This window comes from Dermacentor variabilis, chromosome 9 (genome assembly GCF_050947875.1).
Source record: "Dermacentor variabilis isolate Ectoservices chromosome 9, ASM5094787v1, whole genome shotgun sequence".
NCBI lineage: Eukaryota > Metazoa > Arthropoda > Arachnida > Ixodida > Ixodidae > Dermacentor > Dermacentor variabilis.
The window spans coordinates 144,717,779-144,730,555 of NC_134576.1; the positions used below are offsets into that span (position 1 = coordinate 144,717,779).

At 45.6% G+C, this 12,777-nt stretch overlaps 1 protein-coding gene across 2 annotated transcripts in view; it reads right to left on the bottom strand.

Annotated features, from left to right (window-relative positions):
* LOC142557734 (ethanolaminephosphotransferase 1) overlaps positions 1–12,777 on the bottom strand; it is a 46,692-nt gene that overhangs the window by 18,924 nt on the left and 14,991 nt on the right. For both annotated transcript variants that reach the window (XM_075669792.1, XM_075669791.1), the window contains exons 5-6: positions 12,185–12,290; positions 3,461–3,509 (exon numbers count right to left, since the gene is read on the bottom strand). In XM_075669792.1, coding sequence (XP_075525907.1) covers positions 3,461–3,509; positions 12,185–12,290 — 155 coding nt within the window. The remainder of the gene's footprint in view (positions 1–3,460; positions 3,510–12,184; positions 12,291–12,777) is intronic.

A 12,777-nucleotide genomic window follows, 5' to 3' on the forward strand; every position in this document is an offset into this window, starting at 1 on the left:
ATATTGACTAGTAAAAAAATACAGCAATCATGAACAATTAGGATCAGTTTTAAACACAAGATTAGTAACTGTCATTTAAAAAACTGCAGGAATAGCATTTCAACATCTTAAAGGCCTGGTTGCAAACAAGCTTTCCAAGAATGAATGGCTGCTGCATGACTACCTTTCCAAAAATAATAAATAAATAGTTGCCAAAAAATAAGAAAGAAGTGTTAAGTATAGTAAACTGGGCAAGCTGGCATTGGTTCATGTTTTTAAGGGTCAGCTGTGTAGCGCTACCCTTAAAACAGTTGTTGAAAAAGAAAGGAAAAAATTGCTGAAGGAACTGTGCCCCACAGACACATACAATATGGCTTGTTGCAAGAAAAACATCACAGGTTGTAGCATAAAAGATAAAATGCTACATGACTAGACTGCCAATAACACTAAATGACACATAAGAAAAAAATCACAGATTGTCATGTAGGCTTCAGCCATTAACAAGGCTTACATTACTCCCATTTTGTTTCTGCATTGCTTTAAAAATGTTTGTCGCTACTTCACTTCTGATCATTTGCGATACACTTTGTTTAGCAGACGAAGAACAGTAACCAAGACTTAACAGTTGGTTTCTGCAAATATTTGGTTAGTTTAGCTATTAAAAAATGCCGACTAGTTCATTTTAGAATACGGGTATTTGCCCACCCCTAATTATCATGAATGTGATCATTCATATTATTCAAAGTGAGATCCATACAACAACATCTGACAGGATCTGACATCCCAAATCAACACAGGGGTCATTAAAAACAGCATAGTGGACCTAGTGGATTAAGTTCTTACCAATCTGGGTTTTTTTAATGTGCACGTACAGCTTCCTACTTGAGTATTTTTGCATTCTGCCCCCATCAGAATGGAGTAACAGTACGTGAGAATAACACCTCCATTCTTCCACCAACTTACAGAAAGCCATACCCACTGGGCCATTACAGCGGGTACTTACTACGTAAAACACACAAAAAGCAAAGTCAACAAGGTTTCTTTATCTTTATAACAAAAAATGTCTACATGGAGCCCGCTTTCTTTCATGCTGCCTCCAGTCTCCCAGGTTGTTCTGGTGGCTCAAATATCCATTCACAAACACGTCGTGGTGCATGCACATAGGTGCCAGGAATTTCAAGATGAACATATGAGTGCGTGTAAACCTTGTGGGGATTGAGGAATGCACCAGTGACATTGTGCGTGTTCATTCACCTGTTCTGCCATCCCTACATTTCAACCCCTTCCCACACGCAACTGGTTATCGGTGGCGGAACTCTACTTACGATGGTTTGCGTCATGACGTGGGTGGCTGTTGGCGGCTCTTGACGGGAGCGACTCTCTTTCTTACCTCTGGGACTTCAATAGGTATGTACATGCTTCCTCTCGCACGCTGACACCTTTGTGACTAGGACTTAAGCTCGCGCACCATGCTTTCACCTTTCACCCATGCGGAGAGAGCATACCTTGTGCTGATCCCTTCCGGACGCTAAGTCGAAGAACGGGTGCCTAGTGGTCCCGCGAGGTCGTACCATGCCGAGCTGCACTTATTGGTTGCCCAAGCCGAAGGAGATTGCCAGAGCTCTCATGAGTTCGTCCATTGGTTATCGTGAGCGCAAGTAACATAGCCACCGGGACTTATCTTAGCGGCGGGTCCCAGCTAGAGCCTGTGCTCTGGCAGCAACGCGCTATAGGCACCCCTGTCTATATTTTTGCCCTTGGTGCGGGATCGCTTTGGTTCCTGCACCGCCCCAGGACCGGCTGTTTGTGCAGTGTCGGGCGCTGCGCTGCCAGAGATAATGAACGGTTTCCGTCAACTCAGGGCAATACTGTGTTCTTGCGTGCATTACTCAATTAGCCCCTTCTGGCCTGAGCACGTGTGAAGCATCGTGCTAGAGGCAACAACTGATGCGGTTCTGTGGCTCACTAAGGTTAAACCCATGGTAGTCAGTACTCCTGTGAGACCAGAAGGCGTCACAACATGCATTGGAGGTGTGGCCTGTAGACTTCTATGGGTTTCCGAACCTGGAGAAGTGCACCGTTACGTCATGACACAGCGTCTTTTCTAGCTGGTGCATCAGTGAATGTGCTGGCAGACATGCAGCACGGCCATTGACGTGTTCTTGTGTGCCATCTGCACAACCGTTCAGACGTATAGTGATAGTGCCCTCATTTTACAAGCACACTTTTGGAGCCACAAAAAAGGAAAAAGAAGATGAAGTCAAAATGAACACAAGTGCCTTTCGTTAGACAAGCTGCAGAGCATGATGCCAAAAGAATGTGGCTGTATCAGCACATACCGTGTTTACTCGCATAATGATCGCACTTGCGTGATGATCGCACCCCTGAATTTTGTCGTCAAAATTTGATTTTTTTAATTTGCCGTGCAATGATCGCACCCCGAACTTGCCGCAGCGATATGTCGTGTGCCAAGTCTAGCTTATAATGATCGCACTTACCGTCTGTCGAATGCCACGCGAACGACTCTTCAAGACAAACCAAGCGGTCTGCACGCACCAAAAATTCCTAAGCAGATGCCCTATTTCCCATTCCCTTCATCACTTTTCCGCACTTCCACGACAAAAAAAGAAAAAAAAAAAAAAAAAACCTTGCCTTTATTATGTGTAGGCTTTATAATGGTTGTCGTCAACAACAACAACAACAACAACAACAAAGGCGTCTTTCGATTCTTCTCTTCTGCACTCGTGGGCATGCAACAAATCGCAAGAGGCAACGATAGTAGCCACATTTACACTGATTCGTTAGAAGTGTACCCTACTCATACGCCGATGCTTGTAACACAGCTAAGATATTCGCCCATCCTTAGCGGAAATGTGCCGTATTAGGATAGTAGTGAAGACAAATGCCGCAGTTTCCGCAGCATGCCCGCCATGTGTTTCTATGTCACTGGCAGCTAAGCGCGCCCATCCGTTTCTGTCCCCTCGAAGTGGACATGGCTACATTATTGCCACAAACTTGCTGATATTAATGATATTACTCATTACTGATATGGTAGAAACTGCTTCAATGCATGTAATGTACTCACGAGAAGAAAAAAAAATCGCATTCGTCGCCTTCGGCTTGCTCCGCTGGTGGCCATTTTTGTTTTAGTATTCCGCACTACATACAGCGGCAGCCACCTATTTGTTGACCTGTTGTCACCTCGCAGCAAACGCGGGATGAAAATTTTTTTTTCTTTTCACGGGAAATTTAACCCGCGTAATGATCACACCCCTGAATTTGTGTAAATTTTTTTACAAGAAAGTGCAATCATTATGCGAGTAAATACGGTATATAATGATACAGAGTTGCACTGATTGAATCTTTCATATTTTTTATCACTTTGTAAACAGGGTTTCCCACAACTTCTGCAAGCAGACTGAGTATCATGCACCCCTACTTTTATTTTTTTCGAGATGGTTAAAGGAGAATTCACACTCACCGATGAATGTTGTAGAGACACATGGGTATCGTCATGAAGAAAGAGCCAGCTGGAAGAGAGGAATTATTCGCGTTAGACATCACCAGGTAAAAATTCCAAGATGCTAATAGCACTCATAATGTAGTCACGACACACTGTACTTTGCCGCTGCCAGTTAACATTTTTCTTTTTAATGTGCTAATTAGACAAATACTTCATGCAATGATTGATACCACGGTTATCAACCTGCTTTTCCTTGTTGGCATACAGCGCTTATGATGATTCAAGGCAGTGCCTTTAAAATGTATGTGTAGAACACACAAAATCAACTAGAAGGCATTGTACATCCCCACCTGCAATGCAAAGAAAAGCTGCTATGAATAGGTGTGTAAAATGTACAGGCTTCCAGCTCATAAGTTATAGCCGAGCCTTGTAATAATGAAGCCACATCTGACACAAAAATACCTTCATTATACTTAATATTTGTTATAAGCATGTGTTCGTTACATGCTGATATTGGTGATAAATAACTGAGGTTTACTTTGTTATATCAGTGCTAGTTATACAGTATATTTCCGATAATTCGACCCCGGTTAATCACATTTTTGGGCATTTTCAATCCCAAAAGAAAGCACCAGCTGGTGCACATGCATTTCTACAAGCCTGAACTATTGTTACTTTGATCCTAAAATTGGGCTTCACTGGATAATTTGACTTGATTAGTCAGGATGCACGCTCCTAACCCCTATGGTGACCCCAATAGTGACCCTTTTAGTGGTAGTGTGTCTTGACGGAGCTTAGGGGACAGTGAGTGCATTGAACACGTTATCTCCTGTTGAAAACGCCCATTTTCGGCCTGCCCTAGGAAGCTTTTCAACCAATAACCATAGTTCATAATGTTTGATTATAATGTAATGGGTGCACTGAACAGTTCCGAGGGCAATGTCTCTTCGTAACCGAGGAGGCAGGTGACGCAGAGCAGGAACAGCTGGTTGCCCGAACGGCTCACACTCGTGCCAAGCACTGGCGATCCGGCTGGCCCACTGGTTGCACAGCAGGCATGGAAGAGACGATCTGGCTGGCTTTGTTCTTGTGCTCTTCTTCTTCATTACAATTACCCCCGGTGCAAAAGCGGAGCCATCCTGGCGACTTACGATGTGGAGACGAGCGGGTCATAGAATTGTTTCAGGCGGCGCACGTGAACAACATCCCATCCACGGCGGCGCTTGTTGGATGTCGATGTAAGCGGCTCTATGACATAGTTGATCGGAGAGGTCCGTTCGACGATGCGGTATGGTGCATCATACTGCGAGGGAAGTTTTGTCAAAAGTCCAGGCGTGGTAGAAGGCACGTACAACAAGACAAGGGTACCAGGAGCAAAGTTCAGATTCGTAGCGTCGCCATCACGATTGGCTTTTTGTCGTTGTTGGTCAGCGAAGGTGAACTTTCGGGCTAATTGATGGCATTCCTCGGCGTATCGGGCGACGGCTGAAACGGGAGCACATTCTGACACGTCTGGTGTATAAGGCAAAACCGTATCGATGGTATGGGAAGGATCGCGACCGTAGAGAATAAAGTATGGAGAAAATCCTGTGGTACTTAGTGTAGCCGTATTATATGCGTACGTGAAAAATGGGAGGATGATGTCACAGTTTGAATGCTCCGATGAAACGTACATGGCGAGCATATCACCAAGGGTGCGATTGAAACGCTCTGTAAGCCCGTTAGTTTGAGGATGGTACGCTGTGGTGGTCCGGTGAACTATGCGGCATTGAGCAAGCAGAGCTTCAACCACCTGCGACAGAAACACACGGCCTCTATCACTCAGCAGCTCCCGAGGTGGGCCATGACGAAGAATGAAACGATGGAGCAGAAAGGATGCAACGTCACTGGCGGTCGCTGCAGGTAGAGCAGCGGTTTCGGCATAGCGTGTAAGGTGATCAACTGCGACAATAATCGCAGTTGATGGGTTGCCGTATAAATAGGGGCAAAACTTCCCGAGTGCCCAAACGATGGCCAGGCATTCTTTTTCTGTGACGCTGTAATTGCGTTCCGCTTTGGTCAGCGCACGACTGGCGTAAGCAACGACGTACTCGGAGTAGCCAGACTTGCGCTGTGCAAGGACAGCGCCAAGGCCAATACCACTGGCATTGGTATGCACTTCAGTTGGGGCGGTGGGGTCGTAGTGTCGCAGTATAGGCGGAGACGTCAGGAGATGGCGTAAGGTCACGAACGCGGTGTCGCATGCAGGAGACCAGGAGGATAGGTCATTGGAGCCACTTAAGAGTTGTGTCAGAGGTGATATTATCGAGGCAAAATTGCGAACAAAGCGTCGGAAGTAAGAACAGAGGACGATGAAGGCGCGAAGTTCTTTGAGTGTCTTAGGTTTCGGAAATTCCGCCACAGCGCGAAATTTTGATGGGTCGGGGGCAAATGCCGTCTTGTGATACGATGTGACCTAGAATCATGAGCTTGCGCGCGCAAACTGGCACTTTTTCAGGTTCAGTTGCAGGCCTGCGTTTGTCAAGGACGTCAACACTTGCCTAAGGCGAAGAAGATGCGTGCTGAAATCAGGGGCGAACACAACGATGTCGTCGAGATAGCACAAACACGTGCTCCATTTTAGGCCGTGCAAGATATTGTCCATCATTCGTTCAAAGGTAGCAGGCGCATTGCATAGGCCCCCAAATGGCATCACATTAAATTCGTATAAACAATCTGGCGTAATGAATGCAGTTTTAGGGCGATCAACTGCTGACATCGGGACCTGCCAGTAGCCCGAGCGTAAATCCAACGAAGAGAAGAATTTAGCACCTTGCAAGCTGTCCAGAGCATCGTCAATGCGCGGTAGAGGGTAGACGTCTTTGCGCGTTACCTTATTGAGACGGCGATAATCGACGCAGAACCGAATGGAACCATCTTTTTTTATGACGAGAACCACCGGTGATGCCCACGGGCTATTGGAAGGTCGAATGATGCCGCGCTGAAGCATGTCGTCCACGTGCTCACTGATCACCTGATGCTCCTTGGCGGATACGCGGTAAGGGCGCTGCCGCAATGGCGCGTTGGAGCCAGCGTTGATGTGGTGGCTGATGGTTGACGAGCGACCCAGAGTAGGCTGAGCGACATCAAAAGAAGAGCGGAACTGGGCAAGCAGGTGAAGAAGCTGGGAGCGCTGCACGGAAGTAAGGTCATCGGCAATGAAAGGTGTGAATAAGTCAGGTGATGGTGGAGCAGAACTGGAAAGTGCACAAAAGTCAGTGAGCTCTGCATATGAAGTATCCGGCACGTCGGTTATAAACATGTCATCAAGAGGCTGAACATGGCCAAGTGCTTCGCCGCAAAGAGCCATCAGGGCTGTAGGAAGCGGATTGCAGACAACGATGGCGCTGAAACCGGCCGAAATGTCAAGCGCGGCGAAAGGGAGGGGAACGCCTTTGTGGGTCATGAAGAGTTCTGAAGGAGTGAAGAGGACAGCGCCTTCAGAGACAGCGCCACAGAAGACGGGAACAACGGCAGACGAGTACGGCAGTATGGCGATGTCTTCTCGAAGAACTAGCTTAGCGGGAAGAGAAGTGGCGCCGACGAGGGGCACGTCACACAGAGGCGATAATTCGACTTCAGCACGTGCACAATTGATGACGGCGTTATTTCGCGAAAGGAAGTCCCACTCAAGTATCACGTCGTGAGAACAGGACTGGAGAACCTGTGGGGATGCGCGACTCTCGCGCGTCCCCTGATATGTTTTTCCCGCATGGCGCGTCTCCTGTAATCCGGCTTCGCCGCGTAGCCTGCGTGATGCCCACGGCGGTCAATGTGGTTGGGGCGCAGTGCGAGAGATGGCGCAAGTGTTGCGCTGCTAACGCCGCTGACAGGCGAGGTTACTTGGGCGCCGAAAGGAAGGCGCTTGCTCTCTTGGGGGTCGAGACAGCAAGCAGCACGGACGTGCCGTGCCGCGCGTGGAGTGACCCTCTTCCCCGGCGGGTCGGCGCGCGGCGACCGATGCCTTTGCGAGACCGCCTCGCGTGGCCGCCTTCGAGCGCGCCACGATTCCCGTGATCATACACGCGAAGGACCAGGCGTTGGGTTCCAGCATGGGGCGAACATATTCGCTCGCTTCCGGTCGCAGTGAGTCAGACTTCTAGATTTGTCGCGCGCCCATCGGCATGTTTTGTGGATAGCAACTCGGCTAGCAGGCACTGATCTATGAAAGGTGCAATAAATGCCCTTGTGATTGTTTGCACTACTGTGTTGTCGTTCCTTTGTCCAAAGAGCACGGGTGTGAGAGACCCCACAAACCACAAACTCCACAATACAGAGAACGCCCTGAATAACAACTCCAGCTGTGCATGCTGCTTAAGGCTGAACTGGCTGGGCGCTTGCTGTGCGAAGAGAAAACCCAGAAAGTGGCGTCGTAACATTTCGTAAAGCGCGAGAGAGGAGTTCGTTTAGGACAGACACGGCTGCTCCAGATCAGAGAAGGCTGTCATGGAAGAGAGGGCCTCGTCAGCCACTGAGGGGCGTCTAGTCAACTCGCGCTGCCTCCTCAACTCGTTGTAGCTCTGACACAAGTTTATGAGCTCTGCTATGGTGCGCGGGCTCTTAGCGATCAACATTTGGAAAATGTCATCAGCGATGCCCTTCAAAATATGCTTCAATTTGTCATTTTCCGGCATAAACGCATCCACACGTTTGCAGAGGTCGAGAACCTCTTCAATATAACAGGTGAATGTTTCACCGGGTTGTTGCGCTCGCTCTCGTAACCGCTGCTCGGCACGCAACTTGTGGACGGCAGGGCGACCGAAAACTGCAGCGAAACTGGTCTTGAACGCGGACCATGACTGAAAGTCGGCTTCGTGATTTTTAAACCACAGGTGAGCCACTCCCGCAAGGTAGAATATGACGCATTTAACTTGGCGGTATCATCCCATCGATTGTGCAAGCTCACCCGTTCGTACGTAGTCAACCAGTCATTGACGTCCTGTTCATCCGTACCGCTGAAAACCGCTGGATGGCGTTGCGGGACAGCACCAGAGCAGGCAACGGGGGGTGGCGGCGTCGGCTGGGGAGAGTCAGGCATGACGGGAGGCAGAGTCCGAGACCGGAGTTCCAGGGTGTAGATGTTCTTGAGTACCCCGCACCTACCACCAATTGTAATGGGTGCACTGAAGAGTTCCGAGGGTAACGTCTCTTCGTAACTGAGGAGGCAGGTGACGCAGAGCAGGAAAAACTGGTTGCCCGAACGGCTCACACTCGTGCCAAGCACTGGCGATCCGGCTGGCCCACTGGTTTCACAGCAGGCATGGAAGAGACTATCTGGCTGGCCTTGTTCTTGTGCTCTTCTTCTTCATTACTATAATATTTACCCCTTTGCTAGCGCATGCATATTCAATTTCGTTTTTTTTTTTCAGGAAAGTCGGGCCGAAAATTTCTTTTATAGTGCAATCGAATATAAAATCAAAACTGCTTTTGAGACATTTACATGATTTACTGTATAACACAAATGTAATGAAGTAAAGCTGAATTTAGATAAACCGTGTGCCAAAGCTGACTTTAGGAAACCAGCCACCCATGGTGCAACACATATCAAACTCTTACCCATATTTCTTGTTAAAAATCCAAGTGCACATTGGATTTCTACTTCGTTTAGGTGCTTTAATATTATTTCTACGTTGGTTTCTGCTTTGGCAGACATAAAAAGCGTGCATCCATTTCATTCAGGAGCATGTTAGAATTCGGCAAATACTGGCGAATGAATCAGTGGTGTGTTTTCATGTTTTTTTTTTTCTTCTGCATCGTGTTTATTTCGCAACAACGGATAATTCGAGCAATTTCGTGAGTCCCATCAAGGTCGAATTAATGGAAGTCAACTGTACAAATGTTTGACTGCGTGCTAATCAAACAGCATATACTTTCTTTTTGTTTGTTCCCGTACCTAAAGAAACACCACAGTACAATTCCAGACAAAATTCATCGCTTCTATAATGGTAATAACTGAGCAGGTTGTAAGTCTCAAAGTCAAGCTATTATCAGCACAGCGGGGCTGCAGATGAAGTTTGACCAGGTGGAGTTCAACTCCCTAGTTACCACAAGAAATGCGCTTATTTTTGGTGCTTTTATGTTTTAACATTTTATTTCAAAATGTAGGAGCCGCAACATATACTGAAATGCATAAAATTATAGCCTGATCACTGGTGCGTTTGTGATGTCATTATACAGTTGCAATGAAAAAAGAAAAACAATGCTTAGCACTAAAAATACATGAAAATCTGTGGCTTCAAAGATGTTGGCAAATAAATAAAAACGAAGTGCAAATGACAGTGATCTTGATTTAAAAGGATGCTTTTAGCTTGAGCCCAACTCCAATGCTGCATATTCAAATACATGTAAAATGCAGATATGCTTTTCTGAAATAACCCCTTGGCCAATTTTAGGGAAATTTGTGGCATTTAAGAGAGAACATTAAATTCTAGTGACTGTTGTAAACAAAATTTAGAGCATTAACCTTTTTCAACTCTTTCGTTACAACTAGAAATGTGCTCATATTCAGTGCTTATACATTTTGACATTTAATTTCATGACGCAGTTGTCGCAATGTACATTGCAATATATAAAATTATAGCCTGGATGCTGGTGTTTTGAATAGATTTATAGAAGTAACTGCTCAGACAGTTTTTGAGGATTCTTATGTGAACCTTCAAAGAAGCACGTCAAGGAACACGAATAAAAGTAATAATTTTCTATTTTTAGTGTAAGTAATGAGAGCTAAAAACAAAATCTGAAATATACAATATGCAGCTGGTTTTTAGTTCCCAACTTCTGCAAGTCTGGTCATGCACGAACAAAATTGTTCTGAAAATTTGTTGGCTTCAGTTGATGCCCGTGCTATGCAGGAAAGCAGAAGCTTCCCAAATGTGAAAATGGGTAAGTTCCTATTATACAGGGAGCATTTGTTTTTACTCATTTCAAGCACCAGGTTTGTTATTTCTGCAATCTTTAGGCTCGCAAAGCAATGGTTGTCAGGTCAAGGAACATGCAGAAGCTTCCTCTTGATTATTGTGCTCGATAAGCTCTTCTGTCCGAGCAAGGTAGTCTAGTGTGCGTTCAACTTGCGTCGAAGCCTTCACAAGCTTTGTTCAGTTTCTGTACAATGTCTTACAGTAATGTGCAATGTTGCACAATATTGTACAGTAATGAATAAGCGCATTTGCACAGGCAGTATTCAAAATGCAAGAGATTACACATCTAGTGAAGCATTGGTCGAAGGTCGGTCTGAAATCAATGGCTTGCTCTTGTGTGAGTGAAAACCCCACATGACAAGAAGGATTGCTTGTGATAACTCGTACAAATGCTGTCGAAGTGTTGATGGATAAAAGCAACCCATAGTGGGAAAAATAAGGTTGCACTTGAAATTAATCAAACACAATTATCAAAATAACACACAATCATGAGCATTTACCATTGTTTGAGACATCATTAAAGGAACACACAGTCAAGCTAAAGTGACAGATTAGTACTCAAGGAAGTCTAAGGAGTCAATATTATCACGAACAGAGCCTTAATAATCAAGAAATTAAGGTAAATGCAGGGCATGATTAGAGACTTCACTGGGGCATTCAAGTACTTGCCTGATGACGAAAGCACTCAGTTAAATTCTGCCACTAGTACTCAACTACTCGTTGAAAAAAACATGCTTGCACTTTATTATAAGACGAAATAAAATGTTACTTGTCGAGTTCCATTTCATCTTTAGAAAAAAAGAACTAATTGAAATTACCCTTGGCAGCGACGCAGCCGTTCGAAACGTTTCGTTCTCAACGGACTTCATGTCGCCCATGGTTTCGCGTTTCAGTAGTTTCAGTATCGCGTAGTGCTGCGCTGGTTTTGCTGGCTCGTGGAACTCGCACAAACTGCAAGTAGCAGGAAACTCAACTTCCATGCGATGTCGCAGGATGCCCGAACGGTCTACGCCACTTGACCAGAAAACAGCTGCAGCAGCGAATTCACCGCTTTGTCTTGGCTCGGTATTGCCGTCTCTCGGGCACCGTTTTACTCGCTGACGGCAGCAAACGGCGGTGATGGCGTATGCAATGTCACCACTCCCCCGGTTAGGTGGCAGAAGATTTGAATTTTGAAAAAGGTATTCGGACCCTTCAGATGCAATTTTCTCCTGAACAGTCTTTTCTTGGCATGGAACAAGCGTTGCGAGGTTTCTGGAATGGTATTTAAACAGTCTATGTCAACTTAGTATTTGCCCCCCCGCCCCACCCCCCTTTATTGTCCCTATAAAACAATCCATATGTTGGATCGAAAAATTCGACAACACAACGGAAGCTTCTGCATCTCCACTGCTGCTGTCATTCAACGATTATGTTGCTGAGCCAACCAAAATGCAAACTTTGCATCTTTTTTTGAAGAAGTGCTAGGAGTTTTGGAGGGTGGTTTCAATGATACCTCCAGTCAACGTTTTATTTTTCCAGACTCCCCAATCTGCCAAATGTGGTCAAATTTGACAAATAGTTGACTCATCATTTCGGATGGTGCAAGATGTTGCTAGTGGAATTAAAACAGAAATGTTCAACAGCGCATAGTAAACTGCCGATCAAATTGATCAATTTTTACAGGCGCGGTAACGAAAGAGTTAATGTGCACCTAAATCTGAGAATGTGGATGCTTCTGTATTCCAGTGCCACCCAAAAGCAGTCAGCAAGAGCAGAGAGGGAAAATAAGGCCCCAGTGACTAACCATGTAATGTCAGTTCAAGGCATTCACCAGCACCGAATCCAAGAATGGTGAACTTCCACAGTCGATATGAATGCAAGTAGGTCAGCACGAAGCTCCCGAGAAGAATCTACACAGGAAAAAAAAAAAAAAAGAAAAACGGTTCAGCTGGCTTTCAACCCAAAGACAATGCAGGGCAAATTTTGAAACAGAGCACTCAGCAAGGCTGCTATAGCACCTGGCTTATTATCATTTTTTTTAAGTTGAAGGGTTTGCTACAAGCATACTTTTAAATAATTTAAGTGAAAGGCCAAATAGGGTGTTCAGCTATGTATCATATGAGGAGTGAAATGTCTTTGTGAACTTATTGTATATAACCCAACACATACACTTGTATGATACCTGTTAACAACATAAATAAACTGGGGAATGTACTAAAGCCCTGGGATGATAAAACATGAATAGTTATACTTCCTGTACAAATATACTTCTTAGACCAGTTTATATCCTGGAGTGCAAGTCAGCGGCTGTTCTCTGAAAAGCTGGAAAGCACAAGGACTTCTTGCTTGGTTTCCCACAGATTCACTACATTGGAGCTGGGCTTTCAACAAGAGATT